General features: G+C 38.9%; 1 protein-coding gene across 3 annotated transcripts in view; it reads left to right on the top strand.

Annotated features, from left to right (window-relative positions):
* TENM2 (teneurin transmembrane protein 2) overlaps positions 1-27,422 on the top strand; it is a 543,159-nt gene that overhangs the window by 475,204 nt on the left and 40,533 nt on the right. For all 3 annotated transcript variants that reach the window (XM_026061298.1, XM_026061300.1, XM_026061299.1), the window contains 2 exons: positions 13,284-13,430; positions 26,325-26,535. In XM_026061298.1, the coding sequence (XP_025917083.1) occupies positions 13,284-13,430; positions 26,325-26,535 (358 nt within the window). The remainder of the gene's footprint in view (positions 1-13,283; positions 13,431-26,324; positions 26,536-27,422) is intronic.

Genomic DNA, 27,422 nt, shown 5'->3' with positions numbered 1-27,422 from the left:
GATGCATTGAGTGTCTGTTTTTGTGTATTTTTTTTTCTTTGACCCTTTCTTTTGATTTTCCTTTGGATAGCTGAAATGTTTGGATGCTCTGGTCTGAAAACCATACAGTGTGCCGCCATATTTTCCATGAATGCTTTAAGAAGGCCAACTGCAAAATATAATACATATCTAGCTATATAGTTCTTTCAGTCCTAAAGGGATTGCAAAGTTCTGTACAAATTAAGGGATAGATGCTCATAGAGCATATTAATTTGATATGCAGTGATGGAGGAAAATGTGTGCTTGTATTAAGGCTCATGTTTATTCTTTCGATACAGATACCCTGCACAGTTATACAGGATCTGCATACCTTTAAGTTAGTTGCTAAATTATTAATTCTGTACAGACATCAATATCTGATGAATAGCAAGTAATTATATTGTAATAATGCCTGAGAAAACTGTTATTCCCTGCCCTGAGAATTATGCATTATGACGCCCTAGAATTGGTAGGATCATACATAATTCAGGTTGGAAGGGATGTCAGGAGATCATCTGGTCCGACCTCCTGCTCAAAGCAGGGTTAGTTATGYGGTCAGACATCAGACCAGGTCGCTCTGGTCCATAGGTTTTAAGGCAGACATCCTACAAACCCTTTATGGTGCATTAGCTAGGCTGTTGCTCACCACTCAGCACCATAGCTAAGCTTGTTCTCTCATAGCTGCTTGTTCTCTGATTTTCTTTTCAAAGAAAAGAGTGTTCTCGCTGTGGTGTCCTACAGTGCATGCACACATCCTATCCTCTCACATCCCCAAATTCAAATAGGATTAGAAATACGGGTGTGAACAGGTAAGTACTGGCATGAAGGAAACAGTTCTGTTTCGTGGTCACTATAAATGCTGGTTTGTTATATTAGGGTTTCCTGCTTCTCTTCAACACCACAGCGGTATAGTTGTATAGCTATTTGTATGTTAAGGGAGTTACAGTCAAAGAAATTCAATTTGTACTTGGAGCAGAAAGTGGATAATATGTGGTAGCTTTTTATATGTAAGTTCTTATTCATAGAGTGAAGAAATTTATTCCATAGTCTTGAGTTGRCTTCTAAAAAATCTCCGCCTCCTACACAGATAAGATTAGCCTTTGTCAGCTTAGCAGAGCTCTCGACCCCAGTTTTCATTCCTGTACCTTAGGCAGTCTTTTAGATATCCTGAGCCTAGCAGATAAGTAAGGCCTTGAACTTGATTTTGAATTTCTTTAGGAAGCCATTGGCAAGAGAATTAAAATAATAGTTGATGTGCTTGTTGTTGCTGAGGAGACAGACTTCACTATTCACACAACTGAATTTGGCTTAAGCCCATATATATTGCGTTGCTGTAGTCAAGGCATGTATAAGGGAGTTCAATTCATCATCTTAGCATGGAGTGGAGTCTTACAGTCGATCAGAGATGGAAGATAGCACAACTTATGTATGCCCTATGTGGGGGATTTGTKAAGTGAATAGAAGTATTCTGAAGTTAATGACTGAACTGACAGCTGCGAGTGGGTGTCTCCCCTGAAAAGCCCAAAGTGTACTAGGCTGGAATTGTAGTCAGATTAGTTTTAGTGGGGCTTTATGAAAATGTTTGGAAATGGAAAATATGATACCAGTGATATTTGGATTAAACAGATATATCCAAGGGTTGTTGTTGAACAGTCAGGCTAATGCCAGGCTGATGAAAGGAAATCTCAGTTTCTAAGTGATTTACTGCTTCTTTCAGACAGGAGAAGTGCTGGTTATCCATGGCCCTTTAAGGAGCCGACAAGGGCTGTAAAAACAGCACCAGCAGTTTATTATCTAAGGTATTACCACCATCTCTGGTTTTTGTCATGCCTGGTAGTCAGTTAATACATAGAAACCAGAGAAGGCCTGTACTTTTCTGAAGAACAGCCAATATGTTATTTTTAAGTATTATATGAAGGGCCTAGCTATAGCAAACTGCTGTGAACCTTGAGGCTATACATTAGCTGTTTGAAATCCATGCAATTCTGTTGAATTTGGCTGCGTTTTACCAATGTGGATTAACATCCTGCCCTTCAGTAGACACAACTCGAAAGGATGAAGTGTAAATCCAGTCAATAGAAAAGGATGTAATCCCAAGAAGACTCGCTGCTTCAGTCTTAGCGGTTAATTTTGTTACATTATAGTAACAATTGTTACATATTAGTTCATCCCAGAGAGAGAAGATTTTCCATATTTGCAATATCCCTGTGTTCAGCAGACCTAATACCAAGACCTTGTCTGTAGCGTCAGCTGTCATGTCCTGCACCGCTCACCTGTGGGAGGTTTCGTTGTTGTTCTCCCTGGTTCTGACTAAGCATTGCCTCTGAAGATACTGGCGTCTGAAAATATGCCTCATTGTCAGGTTGCGTTAGGCCGTTATCACTTACAGGATGCTAGAAATAACCGCATTGTTATCAAAACTGATTTAGACACCTCGATTCCGGTGTAAATGTGTGAACACAGCGGAGGACTCATTACAATGTTTCATGCTTAATTATGAGTATCCTGGAGTTTTAGGTTCACATCAGGCCTTAACGTTACTTTAACGTGGTTGTATTTATGTACACGTTTAACTTACCAGAAAATGTCTGATTTAACTTTGTTTGGCATTTATGCTCCCTGCTTCTGCACTGAGATTTTGTTGCTTAAAAATATTTTCTGAGAAGTAAAGTTAGTGATTGTGAGTTTCCTTTAAAATTTAAAATAGAAGGAATGCCGGATGGCATTTCTGTCTTGAAGACAACTAGCCAATGACAATGTAGTCTCCCTTGCTGACCCATCAAGGCATTCATAGAGCAAAAAGCACATCTTCTGCATCACTCGAGGGATTTCAAGCAAATGAGATGTCTGGGAGTACRGAGCTGTCATAGTAACAAGCAATCCTGCCCTTTTCAAGCCTGATCATGTACTTTTTAAATCAGCAGGTTCTTAGATTATAAATTCTTACATTATAAGGAATTAAGGCCTACCTCAGTGGCATCTTGGTGTATACAGGTTTTTTAGATGTTCTTACCTGAGCAGGTGCAGAGTAGGGCTTACCTTTTAAATTTCTGCCATCATCCATGTTCAGAACAAGGAGGATCTCCTGTGGAAGACTTGTGACACAGGGCTATGCAACTGTTCTGCTTTAAGCTTCTATTAGTATTCCCTTGCCAGATCACATTTTTCAGAAGGGAAACATGGGCTGCATTTACAGCTTCACCAAGTTATGTTCAAATTTGAATAAACGTGGCACCATGCCATCCCCTCTGGCAAGCTTAGTCTGATTAGGAGTGCAGTGTAGAGTAACAACATCCTTTGTTGTTCTCTGGGCTTTGTATGAAAACTGCATGAAGGAACATGAAACTATGAAAATCTTTCAAACTTTGTGGATTCATGCTTTACTACAAAGCTAGAATAGAATACTACAGATATTTCAGCAATTTGGGCATGACTCTGAGTTCATATGTCATCTTGTGTGTTAAGAATGGCAAAGTTAGAGATTTGCAGTTTCCTGTCTGAAACGAGGGAAAATTAAGTCATTTGGACTGAATTTTACGAATTTCAGTTAGCCAAATGAAACTGAGCTTTTGAAATTTAACTTTGGGGTGCAAAAGCACAATATSAAACATCATTTTGCTAGGTACAGGTGTCACTTAACATAAAAATCACTGTACATTTTTCATCTTTGCGTCTCCCTATGTCAGGAAGAGGATAGGATGGGTAAAGACTGTATGGATTTGTACAGAGTGACCTTTTSAACATTTACCTTTGTGCATCAATATGTATGTGATTCTTGAAGGTTCGTAGTTAATAAGTACATTTGAAAGTACGCCAACACTTTAAAAAACATCATTTATTCAAAAAAGTTCAAAGACGTRTTTCTTAAAACAACTATGACTGCCACATATTTTAAAGGCAAAAATTTAACCGTATATATTTATTTATAGTAAAAAAGCAAATTGTATTGTATGTAAGAAGGATGAGTAGCAATTACTTTGTGAATCCTAACATTTATGAATGAATGACTGAAATTCACTGCCATAACACTGTGATTAGTGTAGGGATTTTAGGTATTAAATTTTAATTAGTTTATATACTCTTTTAAATACGAGGTTAATGTTTCGCTTTTTACTCTGCAATTGACTGAATTTACACATCCTGTCTGAGAGACCACTTTATCATTACACTGTTGCTAAACTATTTATATAGGTGGTATTTCACATATAAACCCAAGGCCTTTCTCCCTGGAAATAAGGTTTTTAACAAGGATGATGCCAAYCCTTGTGCCCAGTATCAGAAACCTTAGTACAATAAAAGGTTATGATGGTGGTACTGGTTTTGTGAATGCAGTTTCATCCAGGATTATATTTTAAATGGATTTTGTTACAGTAAGAATAATTTTAAGGAACTAGCTATCTTAAATAAGAATTTTACTGTATCCTTCGTGTGTCTTTGTTTTGGATGTTGACTGTGAGTGTTGTTTGAGAAGTATACACTTCATAACTTGAATATGATGTTAGGGTCATATTTTCAGCCCATGCTCAAAACCTGAGCAAATAGTCTTCTGCTTAGGTTATTGAAGGAATCGTGTAGCTACTCTGCAGCTTTTGGGCTGCAGTAGTGTCTTTGATTATGTCCGTAGGTTTGGTATGACTACTTTGCTCACCTTGCTACACATCCAAAATGCCTACGCATGATCCTGGTGGCCTGAATGGTCACCGAGAAGAGCGTGGCATTGTGTGTTAAATGGAGTGCATCTTCTGGGCACGCAGCCAGTGCTGCCAGTGCAATCACATCATCCCGAACCTCCGCTGCTGTCCGGGGCTGTGCGGGGACAGGATTCCATGGATGTTCTCCATTTGCAGGACTGGCCCTGGCCTCCTGGCCGCAGCAGAGCACTCAGGCTCTTAGCCTTGGCAAAACTTCTTAGTCTTACTAATCTGCCACCTCCCTTCAGTGCAGCCTCCATTCTTTCCTGAAACTTTCTTTTATATATATAAATAGCCCAAATTCTCTGGCTCAGCTGGATTGCACTTTGTGTATACCCAAACTTCAGAGCAGAYGTGGGGTTTTTGGTCGTTCATCTGGTTTCCTCAAGTCTCAGGATAATGTAGAGCAAACTCTGTGTTGTCCTCATTTCCCTGCCCAGCTGCTGGCAGCTTGAGGGAGTCACTCCAAAAGCTGATGATAGTTAGGGAGCAACTGTGTCCCAGGGGGAGACCTAGAGGGGGTGTCTTCCCCCCAAGAAAGTAATAGAAGTCCATCTGCTTGAGTCACTTAAACTGAGCTTGGCTAAAACAACGTGCTACTGGTAGCAGCCCCATGTTAACAAGGAGTGGGACTCTGACTCCTATTAGATTTTTTTCCATCTCAGATTTTTGTGATCTATGTTGCAAACACGAGCTTTCTTCTGCCCTTTTTTTCCCGCCTATATCTGTCTTGTGTTTTTTTGTCTTCAGAGAGATAGGTAAAGACAACTGAATGTGTTTCAGCAAGTGATTTCTCTTGAGACTTCTTTTTTAATACCAGCAGTTCCCCTTTGTGTGAGGTTTACTTCTCCTCTTTTAAACAGCCACACGTCTGTCTTTCTACCGTTTTTCCATTTTGTTTTGAAACCCAGATGTTCTCCCAGTTCCTATCCTTACGAAAGACATACGAAAGACAGAAATTGCACAGGTAAATAGTAAATAGAGTGCGGTTAGAAGGGAATTGTGTTATAGTACACAAACCGAAGTAATCTAGAGAACCTTACTTACTGTCATAGTTGTCTGCCTGCTCTGTAAGTAATAGAGTGGAGGCAATCGGGATTCTTGAAACTTACTTCTTGGCCTTTTCATTTTTTTTTCCAACCTATTCAATAAAAAATTGTAGTTAGCCCATTCTGCTTTAGTTTTAGCTCAGGCATGTGTTCATCACCCCCAGCCCGTCTGCAAACACAGTGTTTGCTTTTGTTTATCCCATACATTTCTTTATTTGAATTCCAGGTTAAAGAAATATTTAGGATATTCAGTAATTTTTTAAAATGGCTTTTCTAAAAACGAATGCTTCCGAGCCGCAGAGAGCCCCGTGCCCCTGCTCAGCGGGAGCGCTCTCTGGAACTGGGAGCAGCACTGCCATGGCAGGTCCCCAGCGAGACCAAGCTTCTGGGTTATGYTGAAAGGATGAGTTAATTCTTAACAATTCATCAATCTATGTGACTATCCTGCTCTGAATATCTGAGGTAGTATTTCTGCATGGCTCTCTGCCCTCTCTGTCAACCAATACTATATTGCGCGGGCATATGTTAATTACATATTTTGGCTTTGAGTTCATTTTAGTTGAAATATAGTGGGGCAGAAAATAACTTGTGCATGCCTACCCTATTACTATGTGTCATTTTTATTTGTATGACCTACCTCTGGCTTTAACTAAGCCCAGTGGGCTTTGGAATTGAAGGATTAAGAATAACAATAGGAAATAAAAAGCATAATTTAATTTTCCATGTTGCTAGGTACTTCATTCTATGTACCTCTTTTATTATTTGCTAAATAGCCTTAAGCATGCCAGCAACTTACTGAAGGAATGAACAGAAAATATGAAAACGGTGATTATCTTATAAAATCCAAACTTAAAAAGCTATTGTCATTACTGCTTTTATGTCTCTTATCTATATTCTGTAGGTACCATCATAGCCTGGACTACTTTTATTTACTACAGTTCTGTAGTTAACAGCTATAATGAGAGGGGGAAGATTTAAATGTAATTTAAATATTCCCCTTGAAATTGATGTTGTGTATCCTGTGAGAGAGAAAAGACTGTCCTGTACAGTAGACTCTGTTTTGCAGGGCATCTTTGAAGTTAGTGAAAAGACTCCATGGACTGCCAGTGGGCTTTGGATAAGGACCTAAACAACAGAGTTAGACAGAAAGATAAACAAGAGATTTTGATTTGAGTCTGATTTTCCATGTACAAACTGAGTAGAGGCTAAAATTCACTGATGGTTGTCCACTTCACTGCTACATAGTGATTAGGCATCACYTTTCCCCTCCATGTCGCCTGTTCCCCTTTTTCCCTTAAAATAAAAGGCTGCCTATTCCTGCAAAGTTTGAAAATTTTAAAAAGAACATAGAGATCAGTGTTGTCTGTCTGGGAAGAAATCGTCTGACATCTCTTTCCCTGGCTGCCCTTTTCTTTCCTTCTTTTCCAGAGTGATTGGCCCCATCATAACTGGCAGTTCTGGTGATTAGAAATGGAATTAAGGTTTAGACTGAAAACATGAATTAATCAGACAACCTGTCTTTATATTTTGATTTGATACAGTGTAGTACTATATCATTGTTTGTTTGGGAGTTTTAAAGTAGTTCATGCAAAAGAAAATCTATGTACATCTAGATAGCAGTGTACATGTGTTGTGGTGTACGTGGCGTTTGTAAATGTCGGTGAACTAGGTAGGTACTCTTTACAGAATTMATCTAAAACTGAATGTGCATTTTCCATGTACTGCATATATCCTGGAAATTAATTTGCTGAGTTCAAAAAAGAATTAATTGCCTTAGAGTTTAGTCCCAGAATAATTTCAGTGTAGATAAAACCTGTGAGTACTCTCTCTTAAATTCATCCATTAATAATACTTTCCTGCAAACAAGCACTGTATTGATTTTGTTTACTACTCATAATGGTTCTGCAATCTTTTTTGTTAAATTCAGCTTTTCTTAAATCCTATACAAGTTTGGAAAATATGAAACTGGAGAAATAGATAAAGCTTACATAGGCCCACAGGAAGCAATAGACTTAATTTTGCTCACAGTGAACTCAGTAACAGCAATGTTTGTTTTCTTCTAGATTCACTATTTGTTTTTCTCACTCTTCAGTTGTTGCTATGAAGAATAATAAGACATTAATTTGTATTGTTATAGCACCTTCTAGGCCCAGTCATGGACTGTGGCCATGTGGAGCTCTACAAGCAAATAACAAAACTTAGTATTTTAAGCATGTTTTGTCTTTTGGATTGTAAGTGTTTTCAGACAGCAGCTTTCTTTTCCTGTTGGGTGTGACCAAGGATCTCCAACTTTTTTGACCCCCCCTTATCCCATGTATATTAATAATATGAAATAAGATGAACATCATAACTTAAATATATAGTAGTAATTGACTGCAGAGTTTAAAATTCAGAAAACAGAACCAAAAAATGTCTGTTTTATATTAACATGGTCTCATTTCTCATAGTGTTTCCTGTAGTAGTGTTCTGTCCTTCTGCTACTGGTACTGTTATTCACTTGCTTACTGCACCATCCATGGTAGATCCTCTTCCTCTTTGTAATGTGTACAGGCTGGAGAGACTTGTCTGATTCATTCCTAGAGCAGGAAACTCAACTATGTTATTGCAAAGATACCACACTTATTTTTTTTTTTCTGAAGTCTCTCATGTTTTTATCTTGTATTCACCTGTATCGTGTATCACCAAAGTTCCTTTCATTGTAGTGTACTGTCAGCGTATGTGTATTGGATTGGGTGGGCCGGGGAATATTAGTGAAGCAATTGCAATGTACTGAGAAACAGCGTAGGTATAGAGAGGAGAGGGCTCCCTGGGCTGTGACACATGCTTGCTGAATCTTTGCTACCAAAGTTCGGAGTTTCAGAGTTGTCCTCAAGTTGTTGTTGTGTGTGACGAGGGTCAGCATTCTTATACTACTCGCCACTGTAGATGTGGAATGATATTAACTTGCCAAGAAATAGCCTTTTTTAACTGTGAGCAAGTTAAGAATGTAACAACCTCTTTGAACAATAAGGAGCAAAAAGCTCTGTGAAATCCAGTAAGGAATTGGTTGTGTTACTCCAATTTAGCTGGATAGTTGAAAAAGAGCTAAGATAGAGAGGAAATAAATCCAGGTATTAAACACTAGCTCTAGTCTTCCAARACTGTAAGATTCTGGAGATTGTTCTGTTAAGTGATCTTTTTAAAAAGTGTCTTGGGATCTCCTACATGGAAAAAACAGTTTATGTCATTCTGTGTTAGATTCAGAGATATATTGTGTTTGGTTTTTCCTCGTCCTTTACCACTCTCTTCCCGGATTCCCTTTATATGAATGCTGGGCATTTGATATATCTATGGTGTGGAGGGAAATCAATATTAGTATTTTGATTTTGAAGTCTTCTCTTATTCTGATGGTCCCTCACAATGCTATGCTAGTCACGTATTCCTGAGACTRCATTGAAGAAAGTGCTGAAAATTTGCTTGCTGTTTTTAATTGTAAATGTATATGTTCCTGCATATACACCTCCTGATTACCAGTCCCATAGGCAAGTCGGAGACTGAAAGGGAAGGGAGACTGCATTAATGTTTCACCTCCAGCAGCTGTCTCAGCAGCTCTGTGCAGAGACATTGCTAGGAAAGTGTGAGACACTTGAACTGCTGTTGCCCATGCTGTGCCTGTTCTGTGAATAAATAGGTTGTCAATCTAGCACTTTRAACAAGCACTTCCTTCTTTTTTTAAGCTAGCTTTTTGACATTTTCCATTAAGCATACTGTAATAGAAAAGATGAGTAGAGTTTTTCTACACATGAGGAATAGCAACCTGTCCGCTTAGCGTGAAGGGCCCTTTTCTGTGCTGTGACTGAGCGCTTCGCACAGCGGTGAATTACTTCTCAAGGTTAGATTTTGATAGCCCTTCTCCCTGCAACTACCTTATTCTCTCTTTGGCTACCTTACTCTGAGAGTAAATTCGCAAGACGACCAGGAGGCGATACCCTATTCAGCGTGAGCTAGGACTGCAGAATGACAACAAGCTTTATGGGAGACACAATCTGCAAAGCACTTAGTGTTGCGACATGCTTAGTATTACGTGCATTTCCCGTGAAGTAGGTCCCGTGCCCAGCTGTGAGCACTGAGCGGTAGTTCAGACTGAYGGTTCCTCTGGTGGCTGCTTTGTTTCGCTGTCCGGTGTCAAAATCCACTGAGGTGTATCAAGGCCATGGAGGCACGCACGGATGCTGTGTGTGCAGATGATGTTCAGCAGTACCAATCAGCGTAGAAAGTTTTCAGTATAGATATTCAGACTCCAAATGAAAGTACACTGCCTAAAGATAAGCATATTTTAAAGAAAACTTACTATTTATTTAATAGATCGTAATGGAGCTGTTTTGACTATTTAGTTAACAAGCTTTTAGAATAAGTTGTGGTCTAACGAGCTATAACGCCATGAACGTATTTGTCTGGAGAAAGAAWGGCCTATACAAACATGCGCACATACACATGTGTGTGCGTGCACACCCCCACGTAAGCACACAAAATATGTCAATAATTCTCCATGTACTTAAAGCTATTTTGAAAGCTAAATACATCCACTAATTTAACAAGGCTTTTTAAAGGAAGAAATTATTGCCAAAATAATTAGACTACATTCTAGCCTGTTTCTTCTTTTTTTTCCTTCCTTCTGATATTTATGTTTTTGAGCACAAAGTCTCTCTTTGGATGGCCACAGCTGGATGAACTCGATAGAGGCAGCATAGTGTTTCCTAGCAACATCATGTCCATACCAGTGGTGCTTGCTTCCCTCTCTAAGTTAAAAGCAAAGTCATGTCCATTAATCCCCAGCCGCACATAAAACTTTTCAGAGATTTCTCTAGCTCCCTACTGTTCATGTTTTCATCTTGCTCATATGTTGAAAAGCAAACTGCTACTGTGATTTCTTGCTCTTCAGTGCCCCAGTCTAAAGCCAACTGTGCGTGTATATTCACAATTAATGTTTGTTTTTCTTTTAAAACAAATAATTTGCCCTACAGTGTGATGCCTTCCTTCGTACATTATCATTTTGGTCATTCAAACAACCTGACAAGCCAAAGAGATAAAATAAAYGCCTTGAAAATAAATTACATCTGTTGCAAAGTAATTGTGACTTTTTACAGCTAAGTAACACAAAAATAACCTTTCTTTTAAGTGGAAGGAGCACTGTGTTTTGTTCAATACACAATAACGGCTGTGAAATAAAACTTCTAGGACTTGTTTCTATATGCTGATAGTTTTTCTGTGTAAAACGGGCTTGGCCCTGTCCCCAAGGTCGGGTGYCGTACTCGTGACCCCTAGCGCCCTGCCGCTCTAGCTGGCGGACTGGGCAGAGTCTGTCGCGGCTGAACTGCTCTGCCAGTGCTAGAGGTGATGCAGATTCAAGCACACTGGTAGCACAGTGTGCAGAAACTTTGACTGCTGTTATCTATAAAGAACATTTTTTGCGGATAGGCTGAGGTCTCAGAGGTCTTAGTTCAGTACCATTTACAAGCACAATATTGATTTTTTTTTTAATGGTAAAGGAAACTTAGAGAATTACACTGGAAAYGAATGTAGCCGAGGACTACTTATTCTTGTTTAAATTTAAATAGTCACTATAAACTTATCAGATRATAACCCACTGAGGAAAAGTAAGAAGGGATGCTTGTCTAATGTGAGACGAATTGCATGAGTGTAGCAGGGATACAAAGCCAGCCTGCATTCCCTCCAGGGAAGTTCCTGCAGCAGTGCGGGAGCTAGTGTAGGATCAGGGGGACGTCCCTCGAACATCACTTGGTTACAGGAAAGGCAGCTGGGAGGAGTAGGAAGAGGCACAAACTCAGAGCTGTGGTTTTCTGAACAGTTTCATAGAAAAGCACTTGCAGGCAGTCTAAATTAGTGCTTTTTGGGAGGCTGCTCAACCTTTCAGCACTTGTGCTAGTATGAAAGATGTACTAGTTTGAAAGTTGCTCCTGTTCCCTGTCACCTAGAGGCCAAGGGGCACGAAGGCAGTGTACTGTCTTCTTCGTCTTTCTCCAGCGCTGCGCATTTGAAGTGGTGCTACTCAGAAAAAGAGAACATGTTTATTTGCTTTCAGAATATTTCCCACTGCTGCCTTCCTTCCTCACACCTGATGAAGAGAGTAGCCATGCTCTGCGAGGGTACCCAATTAATTCCTTGGTGTTCTTAAAATGTCTGGGGGAAGGGAAGGGAGTAATTAATAGTCGCAGCTTGGGGTCAGGGTGGTGAATGCAAAGGACTAACCCAGCACATCAGGGAGAGTTGAGGGCTGCAGCAGGTCCCTTCAGATACTGATTCTGGCAATGACCCATTACTGCTGGTGGAGGGGAAACGAGAGAGTGTGAAGCCTTGCGAGCTGTAGTGAGAAGAAATTTTCTGCCCAACAGCAATGAGATTACTTATTCCATGTTTTATGGTGGTTGTATAGATGGCAGGATTAGACTGTACTCCCAAGCCAGATGAGAGAGCTTGAATGATGGGGATCCAACATCTAGTGTCAGTATGGCAATTCAGCCTTCTCCTTCCTGCTCAGACTAATGAAAAGGTGACATGAGAGAGCTGTGGCAGGACTATTAAATCTTCTTCCACCTTTATAGACAAATGAAAGAAGCTTGTGTGGATAAGAYGTGATGTGTTTGAAGGGTTACCAAGGCTTCATGCACCTCACAGGATGGAATTTGATTTCCTTACCCTTTTTCTTAATGAATATTCACTAAGATACAGTAATGCCTCCTGAGACTGATTCAGCTTCAGGAAGAAGAAAAGCAAGTCAAGTTATTCTATTATCCATGGACATTTTGTTAGAACATAGAAGCACCTTAGCAGGGTGAATAATTCAGTTCCCAATTCAGTTCTTGGTGTATAGTAAGTAAGGTCATATCCATAGTCAATTCAAAACATACATCTTTTGTGGGATATCTCTTCTAAAATATCTTTTAGAAAATATGAAATATTACATCATAACAGAAGTAAACTTAGTATTAAATAAGTAGCTCTTTTAAAGTGACTATTAAAGAAGGAAGATATTTTTAAAACAGATTCACTGCATGCTTTGTATACTTAAACTTTATGTTTAGAGAAACTCTGGACAGTTATGCAATGCCCTATGTGAAAGACACCCTGAACACTGACATGCTTGTTTAAGAAGACGTTCTCCTCCTTAGATGTATACAAACACAGACAGTGGAAAAACACAAGGCTGTGATCTTCTGTCAGCAGACAGTTATTTCACTCTGCTGACTTTAAGTCAAGATGTGAAGTTTTTCAGGGTTCTTGCAACTTTTATTGTGGCTGACGGTAGGACTCTTCCTTTCTTAAAGGCTTGAGTTAAGTCTTCATTTCTCTAAGGTATCCCCTTTCTTTACCCTCTTCTTCACACCAGGCTTTTGGCTCTGGAGCAGGGAAAGTGTCCAACAGCAAGAACTAGACTTTTTGTTTGCACAGTAGTATTGTGTGTGAAGTCTGAGTGTTGGTGTGAATAAGTATGTCTTGTACTTACCTTCTTCATTTCTTCAACCAGATGGCTGCCCTGATTTGTGCAATGGCAATGGGAGATGCACCCTCGGCCAGAACAGCTGGCAGTGTGTCTGCCAGACCGGCTGGAGAGGGCCTGGATGCAATGTTGCCATGGAAACTTCCTGTGCTGATAACAAGGATAATGAGGGAGGTGAGCAAAAGTCTTCCAATTCCCAGTCCCTAAAGAACAGAAGGTTATACACACTCTCCTCATGAGTCATTTTACTTCAGAAAGACTTCTCTGTCATGCTGTTGTCAAGTATTGTTGTTGCATTTCTTTTGAAACAAATGAGACTGGGAGAGTTGTGTCCTTGTGGAAAGATGTTGCGACCTGGASATCTGCTTTTGAAAACACGCGGACTCCCTTCCAGCATCGATTGCATTGTAGCCGATGGCATTTACATGAGCGGCGAATATGGCCCGATGTATTAGCATTTTTTATGCAGGCTCTTAGCCCATGTGAATTGCAAAATAACTTTCTGTGCACGTGTGCAAAGCATAGCAACTGATGTAGCAGGGTATTTAAAAACATTTTTTCAGCCTTGTACTAGAGGCCAAGGTCATGCTTTCATATACACAGTCCATACAAGTCCTTGTAGCTTGTTGTCATATTTAATGGTTCATATGCCAAACTGTAAAGGGCTGAGTAAGCTGTGCTGACCAGTAAGGTTCTGAGATCCCAGGCACTCTCTCTACCAGGCATACCCCTGTTAAATACAGAATTTGTTCTGTGTTTACCTTCAAAGATGCCTTTAGTTTATCTTGTTTTCTAGAGCCTTCCGTGATATATTAGGCTATGCTGGGCTAAAAGCATTTCTGAATAGCCATGCCATTAAACAAGATTGCTTGGTAACTTTCCCCTCAATTTGTTTGAAGAGGCTTTCTTATATCTTTCTTTATGCTGTCCTTAGTAGCTAGATTCTATTCAGTCTGTTTGCCCTCTTTTGCTCTTCATTAAAAATCAAGCATCACACACAGCTTTCCTCCTTGAGACTCCTTCACTTTTCTTTGGCCAATAATTATTTTAAAGAGCTCAGCGGTTGTTTGCTGATTATTAAATGTTTTACTCATAATTCCTAAAACTKCAGAGAAACATTCGACTTATCTAAATGGTTGCTTCTAGGGTAAAATTGCCTTTGAGATGAGTGCTTTAATTTTGTGTAAAATTTCAGGTTGTAGGAATTGTTCAGAGTTCCCAAACTGAGAAATAGGTGCATTTGGTTTTGATTTTTTGATACTAACCACATCTAAGCATTATCTGTTTTAATTTGAATATCCACTGTTAGTTCCCTGTTTTCAGATTTTCATGTGATCAGTGCTTACAGAAATATTTAAAGAGAGCTAGAGCTGATTCAATTCCAGAAAGCTGGAATTTGCTTTATCACTGAATTGTAACAAGCAGAATCAAACTGCAAAGTCACATTATTTGGAGTCTGCTTTTTTACCTTTGCCATTTAATTATACGGCAAAACCCACTAAACTTATGTAGTGTTAGTAAGCTGTGTAAGAAATTAAAAGGTGAACTGCTTAAGCCTGCAAATTGTATTAGCTTTGAAGATGATAAAGGAAAATTTGAAAATGGTTCTATCACCAGTTTTTCCCCAAAACAAGAAGTGAATTTTGAAAACATTATTAGAAGTACTGGAATAAGATGTATAAGGTAACCTAAGGAAAATATTTTTACACAGAGAGCAATTTGTTTACTTRTCCAAGACAATGTTCTAGACTTGTAAAGCACACAGGGAAGCAGGGAAAAATTATTTGACTAGTGAGACCATTCAGCTGTTCATCCCAATTTAAAATTGCAAGTCTCTAAAACTTTGCTTACAGAAGGCAGATACTAGCCCACCAAGGTCAAAGAATACGTAGAATGCATATGCTGTACAACAGAAGTGCAATACTAGTCAGCAGTGCTGTGCAAGGTGCATGGGTTTTAGTGCACCATTGTCATATCTGAAAGAGAACTGCTTGGCCTTGTTTGAATGTGGGAAATAATGAAATTAGAAGGTTTGCCAGCTATCTCATCACTTTCGTTCTTGCTCAGTATTTTCTGAAGTCATGATTTTTTCATCTGCACCATTGCCAACAGTGGTAATCGGTTATAACACTTTTTGTCAGATAATCTAGTGTATGAAAATGTGAAAATTTAGGTTTTGAAGGGAAAAGAACACTTCTGGGTTCTCATAATTTTTACCRTAAAGATTGCTATAGTTAATAGGGTATATTTTAAAAGTAGCTTTTTCTATTTATAAATTATTTTCTAGAATTGAATCATCATTTTCACCAATGCCTCATTGGTGTATGGAGAAAATTTTGTGGAGTATCATATAAATACTGTTAATGTCTGTCTATATTTAGAGTGATATCTACATAACCCTACTGCTACCCTACTATTTCGTTTAACAACATCTCCAAGACTCCTCAGACAAAGTCAAAAAATCCTAGTAGTAAGCATAAGAAGCAAAAGTCCTGACCACAAAGGATATACAATCTATATCTATACAAAAGTGTGGTGAGAGGCAGAAAATTTTATCCCATTTTGCCAATGGGGAGCTGAAGGCTAGGAAGATTAAAGGCAGAACTTTTAAGAAGTTCTTGACACTTGAATGTTGAAGTCAGATTTTTCCAAGGAGCCTAGCTAGATTACTGCTCATTGCTTCTTGTGRGAGTGTGGGTAGTTTGAAAATCTGTTCCTGATTTCAAAGTCTAAACAACCTGAAAAGTCGGTGTGACCCACACATTTTTACAGAGGAATTTTATGATAAAGCCAGAAATCAACACTTATCTCCTGAGTCTTAGCTCAGTGCTTTAATCCAAAGGTCATTATTGCTCACTGTTAGTATCATCCTCATTACTTTTCTATAGGATTTGCCTGTAAGAGAGCCTGGGAGGTGTTCAGTGTCTGTTCAGTTAGCTGTTTCTCCTCACATTTGCAAGGCATATGTTAGAAAAACAAAACAAAACAAAAAAACAGAACACCCTTTGATTCAGCGGCACTGCACGTTGTGCACAGCGSACATGATACAAGCCGAGGGTCACCCCACGGGCTGTGTTGCCCTGCCCAGCTCTTCTGATGACTTTGTGATTTTTGCTGTTTCTGTTTGTTTGATGATCTTTGGGGTTTCAGATTGCTTTGAGATGGCACAGAGTCCTTTACAATATACTCTGTAAGGGCAGAGTCATCATCACTCCTATCAGGTTGTCAAATTGTCAATCACAAGTAAGAGCTACAATAAAAGTAAAAACTAAATATAACTTTAATCCCTTAATACTTAGGATTGCAGAGTGCTGTTCTGCCTTTACCTTAAGCTACATTACTCTTCGGTAGCTGACTCACTAGCCAGCAGGCCAGGAGCACATCTCGTGCCCTGCGTGTTTATTGATGCCCACGCAGGGGAGACAACAGGAGTTTGCAGGAACAGGGGGAAGGCGGGAATATGTGCAGTCTGCTTTAAGATGCACCTTTATGCAGTTGTGACTGCATGAAAAGGAATAGATAAAATTAAGTTCTGGCATTAGATGAAGCTGAAAACTGTACTATAGGAGTCAATTTAAAAGATACAGCCCAGTACCAGAACCCCAAGTTTCACATAAAAGGCAACAGTATTGCCAGTTAAAGAAATTGCCTTTCCTCCCAGTCACTCTTCTCATTTGAAATTCAACTGAGTTTTTTTGCAGCAAAATAGTGAACTAATTTGAGCAAGTAATTCTGGGGTAGTACTGAAGATGCAAGCTATTCTTCTGAAAGAGAGTAAGGTGGCTAACAAAAAATAATCTATCTATTTATATTGTTAAAATGCAGTTGCTTAAGTATGTGACTGAAGTGCAACAGTAATTTCTGCCTTCCATTCTTCCCCAGGTGGCAACAGATTTAAAATATTTTTGCACTTGTTTGCTGTTCAGCCATTCATATTGCAAATGTATCTCACAATCAGATTCAAATGCCTTGGACCAAGTCTTCATTTCATGGATGTCAAGAAGAGGGTTGCCACTGACTACAAAGGGATTTCGATTTGTCCTATTTTATCTTACCTGCCATGATATGAAGTCCATACTATAATTCAAACAGGAGAAAAATGAAAGATTATACTTAGTATTTGCTTTCAATTTTAGATTAATGCCCTTAGTTGGTTTATTCCTAGAAGTGGCAGATGTGTCCCTGTCTTGTGGAGACTTACAAATCTTCATTTTAAATGAGATGTCAGTGTGTATTACTCTCGTAAATGAAGCAGGATTGCAGAGCAGGAAGAGGAGAGAGAGTGTCRAAGGACCAGAGCCACTTTCTCTTCTTAGACTTCCAAGTACTGCTGTGCATGACCAAAGCTGCTAACCCTGGGAAATTCACCTATATTTGTCCTTGCCATCACATGTTAWGTCTAGATATGTGCTTGACTGGGTCTTCATTATGAACCTGTTTACATTCACTGTGGTACATAGGCTACTTTACTGAAAAAGCTTCGAAGACTCTTATTTATTTATTTGTTTGTTTACTTTTAAGGAGGAAGCCTAACTAAAATGTAAGGTATTTCTGGCATTGACTCTTTTTTACGATCTTTTTAAATTGGAAAATACTTCTATTTTTCAAAACATATTTGAAGTACATAATATACTCATTGTGGCCACTTCTAAATCCCTTTTCTTAATCAGTGCCTCAGTAATTTATCAGTTATTAAGCATCTTTTGGAGGGGATAAAAGTAGTTTTATTTTAAGACCAATAATTGTGATTACAATTTATAATCCCCCCAAAAGACATATATAACCCGTTGAGATCACTGTGGACTTATTTTAGAAAAATAGGCAATTAGAAATGAGATTTTGAGGAATGGGGAAAGGTACATTAATTTTTAAGTTCATATTTCTTTTGACCTACTGCATAAGGACGTAACTATATGGGGGTATTTATATCCATCTTTTTACAATAGGTATTTTATAATACTTTTGTTGTTCCTAAACTACAGAATGCTTCTAGCCCCTCAGAACAGTCTTCATTAAACTGTGATGTACGTTTGCTAGACTTCACCTTAGACCTTACTGTGTCTTCAAGTAAAATGTATAATGTAATGCAAAGCAAAAACTATATCACTTTTTCTAAAGACTAGTGTTATTAGATGTTGGATGCAGCTCGTACACAGAGCTCATGTTTGAAGGATCTTTGACCCAGACTGATGGGATAATTTGAGCAAAGTATTTAAATAAGAACTGTGGCCTCTACGGGAGCAGCCTTGTCAGGAGTCCTTGACAGGAGACCACTGAGCTGCTCTTTCTAGGTGTTTCTTTTCCTTCTTTTTTCAGTTAACTGTCCTTGCCTTATACATCACTCTTCCCTCTGGTTTTCCTCTGTGCTTCATAGGACAGGGTCTGACTCTGCCTTATGTGACTGAGCCCACCAGAACAGTTCTCCCCCCGTCAGACTGTGCCTGTCTTGTATGAGGAAAAAAAGCTGTACAAATCTGCTTCTTTTTGGGGATCACCCGAAGAGGTGGCCTTGTAACCTGTTCCCAGAGCTCCAGGGGAGGCTGCACCCAGCCCGGCTGGGCTCAGCTGAAATGCTCCAGAGGGAAGAGCCAGCTGGAATCGGGTAGRCAGGGTCGTGCACTGCGTATTGCACCATACTAGATCTGTCAAAATTTTTGCTCTGTTCTCCCTTCTGTACCACACTCCCACCTTTCTCATCCACTCGTATTTATTCTGCTCATTTTTATAATTTTTTTATTGACAAGGCAGCTAAATGACATAATCTCAAAGAAAAAACAGAAACCAATGGATATTTTGCTAAATTGGTTTGTTTCAGATTTGATCAGGATGGAGAGAATAGGTGCAGGCAGGTTAAAAAAAAGCCGAAATGCTCTCGTTGCTTATATCACTTCACAGATCACATTTCTCCCCCCAAATGTAATTATTTGAACTAAAACGGGGCAGGGGAGGGAGAGAAACAACCTATAACGGTTGGTGCAATATAAAACTCTAAATTAAACAGAATGAGGAATTCCTTGTTTGTCAAGCAAAGTTCCTCTTTTTTAAAATACGTTTGAAGTTATTTCCATTTGGCTTTGCAGAGAGGGTTGTGCATATCTCAGAAGGTAAATTTGCCCCTCAGTTTGTTACTGTATCACTGTAACAAAACAAAAAAATAGAGTTGGTGGTAATTCTGTTAGGCACAGTACATTAAAGATAGTGAACGAGAGAAAGTCAGCTATCTGCTCCAGTATGAATTCTCTGCAATTCAAGAGCAAAATACCCTTCTAAACAAGTTCACTGTCAGGACAGTGCACTTGCCTGATTGAAAGGCTGTTTATTTGAGTTGTTTTAGAAAAACTCATCTCTGAAATTAGACAGAAAGAAAATAGAAAAGGAGAAGTGTCTTCCTGTAATAAGCATTTAGAAAAAAATTGCTTTTAGAGAATTACAAGTCCTATGACTTGATACTGCATCAGGCTCGTGACATTTAAGATAATACAAGTATTTCACAGCACAAAAGCAAATCATGTAATTTAGCTTGCCTCAACAAGCATTGCCTCAGCAGGGGTCTCTAATTCAGCAYAGACAAAAGATTTTATGAAGTTCTCAGTATAAATACCCAGAATACCCTTGGTGCAGAAAGCCTCCCAGAGCCTGTACAATAGTCAGCTTTAGACCATGTAATGTAACAAGGAGTTGAAACCTATTGTGGGGGGGGGCAAAGTGAGCTTTATAAACTCAAGTATAGAATCTGTATCAAAACTAGACATTAGATAAGTTTGGCAAGAGCTAATGAGTACTTATTTGTGATTTTGTTAAAATTTCACGTTAGCCTCTAATCGTCTTTACACACATTAACTGGCTTATCCTCACACTGTCCCCATGGGATACATTACTACAATAATACTCTCTTATAATCCATGGAGATGGGAAAGCAAGAAATTCAGTGCCTGCTTATTCCAAGGTTTAAAAAGCGACCAGTTGCTGCATAGGTATCCATGTGGCACTGGAACTGAATGAACATTTTTTTAAGATTGCTTTTAGCTTGGAGCCCTCTGGGTCATCTCTAAGTGATGTGTGGTTTGAAGCTGGAGAATCAATAACCTACCGGTATTCACAGGTTCTGAAAGACTACCGAGAGCTCAGTACGGAGCTGAATCAGAGATGCTATTGCAGTAGTTTCTTCCAGCTGGTGCTCTTAACAGATGATGTTTTTCCTGACTGCACGAGCTCTGGGCTGCGCTGGAGTCCTCCGAGCGTCAAGGAAAGTGTAGCAGGTTGCTCCACTGGGGTCATATTCCAGGGTACTTAAAGTCCTGCGGAGGGAGTTTCTCTGGCATTCAGAGACACACTTTGCTTACAGAAGCCCAGGTTCATTCTACCTTGCCACAGTTTGGGATTTACTGTCCAGCTTTTCCTAAACATGAAAACACAGCCTTGTTTTAGGTTTATGGTTCTGAAAACATTCAGTTGTGCTCACGGTTCATTGTAAAAGTCAGTGTTATAATGGATGTCCTGATAGTTTATAGAGAGGCTTCCCAGCTTGGCTAAGCCAGTTGAGGAACAGGGCTGGAATAAGACGAGAAGTGCTTCCTTCGTTGTTGACACCAGGAGCTTGTGAGGAATTACTTTGCCTGATGCATGCCAGTATAACTAATGGTAATTAAATTAAGCTATAAAAGTGAAAATTTCAACTGAATACAAGATAAAGCTTCCTGGTAATATGATATATGGGGCTGTAGGATGGTCTACCTGTGGAAACAGTTCTGCATGCAGTTTTAGAGCTCAATTAAAGTATTTCTGTATTGGCAGAGAGAAGGCCTACTCTTCTGATAATCTGATAGAGCATCTCTAATTCTATTCACCTTGGGTATATTAATACTACACATAATTAAAATCGGATCATGATAAATTAACTAATTTGCCCTTAGAGTGATCAAAGGCCCTTTTGCCCTCAGGGCTCATAGTAGCTGCTGCTCTTCCCCCTTCCAATTTAATCATCAGTCTGAAATGTTTATTGAAAAAAATTTTTTTCCACAAATTGTACTTGGAAAGTCACCAGCTCCTGGAGCTAGTGAAGTGTAAGGATGCCCTCTACTGAGCGTGTGCTAAGCAGCTTTGTTTTGGAAACAAAGCTGTCCCCAGCTGGGTGCAGAAAGCAGTTCTCAAATAGCTGAATCTCAGATCATACAGCCTGAATTATTCTAACGTACGTCTTTAATTGATCCTGAAACAAAACCTGCAAGTATCTGATGAAGAGTGGAAACTAAAGATAGTTTAGTCGTAGGAGTTGAGAGAAAGAAAAAAAAAAACAGAAGCGTAGGTTTCAATTTTCCAGTGAAAGGTGCAGCACAATGCTGGAACCCAACCACTTGAGCATGAATGGAAAATCACAGCAAGATTTACATCAAAGGAGTGCAGATGCTTCATTAGGCATAGATCGGAAAAAACCTTTACCTTAGAATCCAGAAATAAGTACAAGTCTTTACGTTTTTTTAATTTGCATAAGAAGCTACTTTAGCAAATGGCAACCCAACAGAAGGAGAGGATATTGAGAAAAAGCTGCTGTCACCTATGTTCTTCAGTTTTCTAGCTTGACTCAAATTTAGGCTTGGATTTAGAAGGGAAACAAGGTTGAGAACTTCCCTTTTTACTTCCTCAGCGTGGCACTGGCAGCTTCCGCACTTCCCTGCCTCAGGCTGCCGCTCGCGCGGGGTCCCGCAAAGCGCCGCGCAGCAGGAGGGGCTCTCAGGGGCGACCAGCTGGGGAAGCTGCGGGAGCTCCTTGAGGCACGCCTGCCGGGCACTGCGCTGCAGCTCTATATTTAGGGACGGACAGTTGTGAAAAGGCAGCTCTTGAAAGACATCATACTTTACCACTTGTAATCAGAAATATATTCAGTGGTGAAGGAAAACTTGACAGTGAGAGGTGCTAAATACATTAGCAGTAAAATATATCGCTATTTCTACTGTGTGCTATTTAGGCCTTGAAATGATGTTCAAGAGGAACACAATAATAAAGCCATCTTTAAATATGGCATGCGCAAGTAGATTATTTTACTTACATGTGATACTTCAAAATTTTGCCTTTTGCTGAACCACTAAGTCTGCAAAAAAAGTTTATGTTTTAACTCACAGAAGGTCAAGATATGTGTGTATCCATTAGCAGAAGTGAAGTCTTCAAGAGGAATACAATATCTCTTGATTTGTTTCTGAAAAGATTTGGGAATTCAGAAGAACCAAGAACAGCAATGAAAAGCTAATCTTGTGCTGCCTATTTAAATCAGATCAAAGTTTCCTGTTTCTTTCTTCTCAGTGAAAGCCAAGTCAGGACTTCTTTTGGTCTCGGATCGCTGGAAGAGGCTTAGCACCATCGTAACAGCCTGTGCAGTCTCTTCTCTTTAGTGCATGGCGTTTCAGAACACTGCTAACTGGCCACTTCAAACTCAGATGTGTGCTATGAAAAGCAGCTGTATCTTGGTGAGGCTAATGGTGAGGTTTCTGTCATTGAATTAACCATATAAATAATTCAGTATGCCTGAGGAAATCTGGAAAATGACAACTTCTGAAATATATATTAAAAGCAAGGTACTGAATTCTAATTGAATTTCATGCTTATGGCAGAGTTTTCTCTTACAGGAGGTACATTTTTTTTCTAGCCCTTGTTTTAACCAACCAAGTCTAATGCAACCAACTGATTATGTAATAATTTACTTCATTTCATATATAGTGGATCTGGATAACAAATTTTGGCAAACGTGAACTAGAAAAAAGTATTCTGACAATAGTCAATAAATATTCTTTCAAGTGTAGAGTATTTCTGAGCACGAAAGTAAAGAACAGTAGCACAGCAGCTATGCATGCAAACAGAACGGTGGTATCCGAGCCTCGACCCCGAACGTCTTGGCAGCCCAGGTGCTGGCTGCACAGGCTCAGCATTGTCTACCTCCGGTCTGCCACTGCAGCAAGATGGATCAACTAGTCGACATAAGGTAAAAATATCCTGAGTTCCTAATCCAAACAGAGCCATCCTGCCATTTGGGAATAAATTAGTACAAGGGAACACAACCATATCAAAACTTCTGTCTTTGAAGTTTTCTCCATAACCAAAGCTATTTTATTTTTAGTGAAACTCTTCAGATTCATTTGATAGCAAAGTACAGACAATTATAGTTATTTTAGTTTCTTCACTTTGGGTCTTTTTTATAATTTTTGTTTGTTTCTTTCTGTTAAATATTAATGCATTCCTTCTGAATTCTGTAGCTAGGTCAGCTTTTTGACATGGAGGATATTGTAAAATATATAAAATGTTACCACAATATTGCTTGAAAATTAGATCACTTAGTTCATTGCTTTTAGTTTATGTGATTCTGTTGACTCAAAATCAGTGAGAAAAGTGAATTAAGCCCCATTTGCACATCATGAGAAACTTTCCTGTTCCATTATTTGTTTTTTACTGTTTTTTTTTTCTTCTGTGAAATGTGTTTACACCTTCTAGATAAAGTTGTCTTATAACTGTGGGCTTGAAGCTATTTCTAATAGTGATCAGACTTTCACAGAGCTAAAATATTTATTAAATGAAATGATCTTGCTTTCATATGTGTAGGTACTTACCTGTCTGAATTAGCATGAGGAATCTAAGGAATCTAATATGATGAGAGTTACGTGTTAAAATTAACTCTGTGGGTATTTAGTAGTGTTTCATACCTTTTAAATTATCAAGAGAAAACATATATACTTTCTATGGCCCTCTGATGGAGACATCACTGGAAATTTTTTGGGGTGAAGGGTATGTTAAGCTTTTATTCCAGGATTCACTATAAGAGAACATAAATTGGGATACATTGAATAAAAATATGTTATGCTATTGCAGTAGTTTCTTCCAGCTGGCTATATTTTTTATATATACATATATAAAAAATTATATGTATATTTATATTACTGAATATACCTCTTTTCTAAGTATTCTTCTAAGCATAGGAAAGCGTGCAAGTTTGAATTCCCATGCGTGTGTAAAATTGCTGCGACGTGCAAAGCCTCGCGCCCGGGTTCGTCGCTGGGGCCGGCTGGAGGCGTTTCTGGCCTCCGCGGGCTGAGCGGGCGGTTCGGAGCGCTTTGATTGCCTGCCTGATTGTTTGCGAGATGACTGGCGGATTGGCGCTGACAGGGTAATTTACTGAAGATTGCAATGTCACGCTGTATCCGAGGGGGCTTGCTAGCATAGAGATGCGATTGTCATGACTGACAGGACACTGGGAGATTGATATGCCAATTTAAAGTTCATGGTGCCGGTAAAAGTGTTCGGTCACCGCAGCCCATAATCTGCTGCCTGATGAGGTCATTACAGACATACCATACGCTCACCTATAATAACAGGCACGGCAAAAATGTGCTGCGGCTTGAACAGGTAAATGTAAATTTGGCAAAGGCAGTAATTTATATCCTTTGTTTTGCTGCTCTATTTCTAATTTGTTGATAGGATTCTCTTGACTGACAACCGTCTGAATAAAAGAACTGAGCAGACTAAATAGTGGGCAATTTTAAGTTCATGGCTGTGGAGGTGTCACAAACTGAGAACGAGCAGGACGCTGAGGAAAAAGTTCTCAGAGTCTGATAGGAAAACTGTCTTTAGTTATAATCTGAACCCAGTGGTGTCCTCACATTGATTATATGAAGTGGGTGGAAAATGGGCTGCAGCAAAAAAAATTGCCACTACCAGGTTGGAAAGGATTTCAAGATGAATGGAGCTCCCAATGTGAGTAGGCCTCTGACCTTAAAGAAATGTATAGCTCTGACAACAAGAGAGTTTGTCTAACTCATATTTCTTTAGAGAGCTGAATGAAACATTGTCAGCATACCTCAGCAGTTTCATTTTTAAATCAGAAACAGTTATTTCATGTACATCCATTGGAAATACAAGGCTAATTGCAAAATGAGAAAACTTTTTAAAAGTTTTAAAAGTTTTTTAAAAGCTTGAAAAGTATGTCTGTCATGATCTTACTGTAAGAAACAAATAGTACCAGGTACAACCTGCCAGGATAAATGTTCTTGTGTATGACACCTGGTATGCATCTAGGACGTATCTGTATTCAGCAGCTCAGATTAATATGCCTTAGGGAGTCTCTGAAAGTTTACAGACATAAGTATATTGCAGACTAAATGCCTGATTTTTGTGATTTTGTGCAAGAAGATACATGAATGTTTCTAATTTGTTAGAGATAGCAGTATTTTAAAGTAAATGGTTATTAGTTTCTAAATTAGAGTAGAATTTCAGTAAGAGTCCACATTTGAATTAAATGATGATACTCAAGGAAAGGATGATGCTAAAGGGTGTTACAGAATGTGTTAAAAGTAGTCGGTTGTGATTTACCTAACTAATGTAGACCACTCACCTGATTGAGGATTCCATTTTAATTTCTGGTGTTTAGATTCTAATTTCCTTTAAAAACACTTAGAAAATATTCTTGATGGATGATCTGATGTGTAATATGATGGCTGAACTCACCAGCTCTGTGACCAATCCTTCCTTGTGCAAGTGTGCGATTGAGTTATGATTCAGATTTTTAAGGGAGGTGAGAGTTGCATCAGCACTTCCTTATGAATTGGCAAAATGGATGCAATGTAATTTTAATTAGATAATGTTAATTTACTCTGTCAACCCTCTCCCCTTCCCTAATGTCCAAAAAAGGAACAAATGAAATTAAATTGCATTGCTCCTAAGACTCTAAAAACCCAGCAAGCAAATGTAAAAATTTTGTAAAAGAAACAGTTGAAAAGATCCCCCCTCAAATCCTGTACTCCTTCCTCTATTCCTTCTTCTTTACTTCAACTCTTAACAGATTTCTTTAGGCTTGATTCTCATCTAACACTGATGTAAGTTGTAACATAAAGGGTGTTTAACCAGTGCACTTGAGGAAGGAGTCTCATCCTCATTGTATCATTGGTTCAATTACTAGTTCTAWGGCATAGAGATGTTATGAAGAATAATCATTAATGTTTTTTTCCTGTACCTTAAGATATTCATTAAATATTATTGCTTGATAATGCTGTGCAGCTGGCTGAATCTCGCTGATTCTTACCCTTTCAGATGGTTTGGTGGACTGTCTAGACCCAGACTGCTGCCTCCAGTCTACTTGTCAAAACAGCCTGCTGTGCCGGGGCTCACGTGATCCTCTTGACATCATGCAGCAGAGCCATTCTGGTTCACCAGCTGTGAAGTCATTCTATGATCGCATCAAGCTCTTAGTGGGGAAGGACAGCACTCACATAATTCCAGGAGAAAATCCCTTCAACAGCAGGTAGCAGCTATAAATTATGACATTGCATCTGTGCTGTTGCATTGCTTGGGAAAATTTCCCCCAGCGATTTTTTTTGTGTTTTAACGTGAGATACTGCATTCAGGATCTTCATGTGTTTCCATCGCAGGGATCCATCCCACTGAGGGCAGTCTGTTGCAATTTATAATCTTGTCTTTATTTTGTAAAACTGGGTTTATTCACATTTTAACATGCTGGCAACATCTAGAACAAGTTTCCTTACACTGAGAAGGAGCTGCTGAGGTTTTTATTTTATGAAGGCTGTGATCTGCAAGAAGGGGAACTGCACACTAGTTTCCTATTAGAAATAGATTGCATTTTATGTAGTGCAGATAACAGAAATTTCAATAATGAAATAGGTATTTCTAAATATTTTAAAGATGCATTAATTTTTTTTATTATTTTTTCCTTATATAAAACTGTTTTACTTGGTACATTACAATATCAGGAGATCTGACTAGGTTTTGGGTTTCTTTTGTGTTTGTTTTCTTTCTGTATGTCTGTTCTGCATTTGATTATTAATTATATATTAATATGGAATCTAAAAGCCAGCACATCATTAATTAATATGTGATGCTATTGTGTCCTTACAGAAAGAGTGGTATTCCTATTTATCAATATTATTTAAATGTGTCTGCATGGGAAGATGCTAAGAAATTGATGAATTTGTTAATTATATTCATATTGCCCAAGTTAAAACTGAAGAAAGAGCTCCATTTGGGGTAATGCCCAGAAGATCATGCTTCATTACAGACAGGAATCCCTTTTTTGGTCAAGATCTCATTGTAGACTTACTGGGTGACATAGAGTAAATCACTAAATATTTGTCTGTAAAATGAGGATCATAATATTTCTGTATCTACAAGATG

The sequence above is a fragment of the Apteryx rowi genome, unplaced genomic scaffold (genome assembly GCF_003343035.1).
Source record: "Apteryx rowi isolate R43461 unplaced genomic scaffold, aptRow1 scaffold_18, whole genome shotgun sequence".
In the NCBI taxonomy this organism is placed as follows: Eukaryota; Metazoa; Chordata; class Aves; order Apterygiformes; family Apterygidae; genus Apteryx; species Apteryx rowi.
Note: the sequence above shows the minus strand (reverse complement) of the source record. Positions and strands in the feature narration are given on the sequence as shown.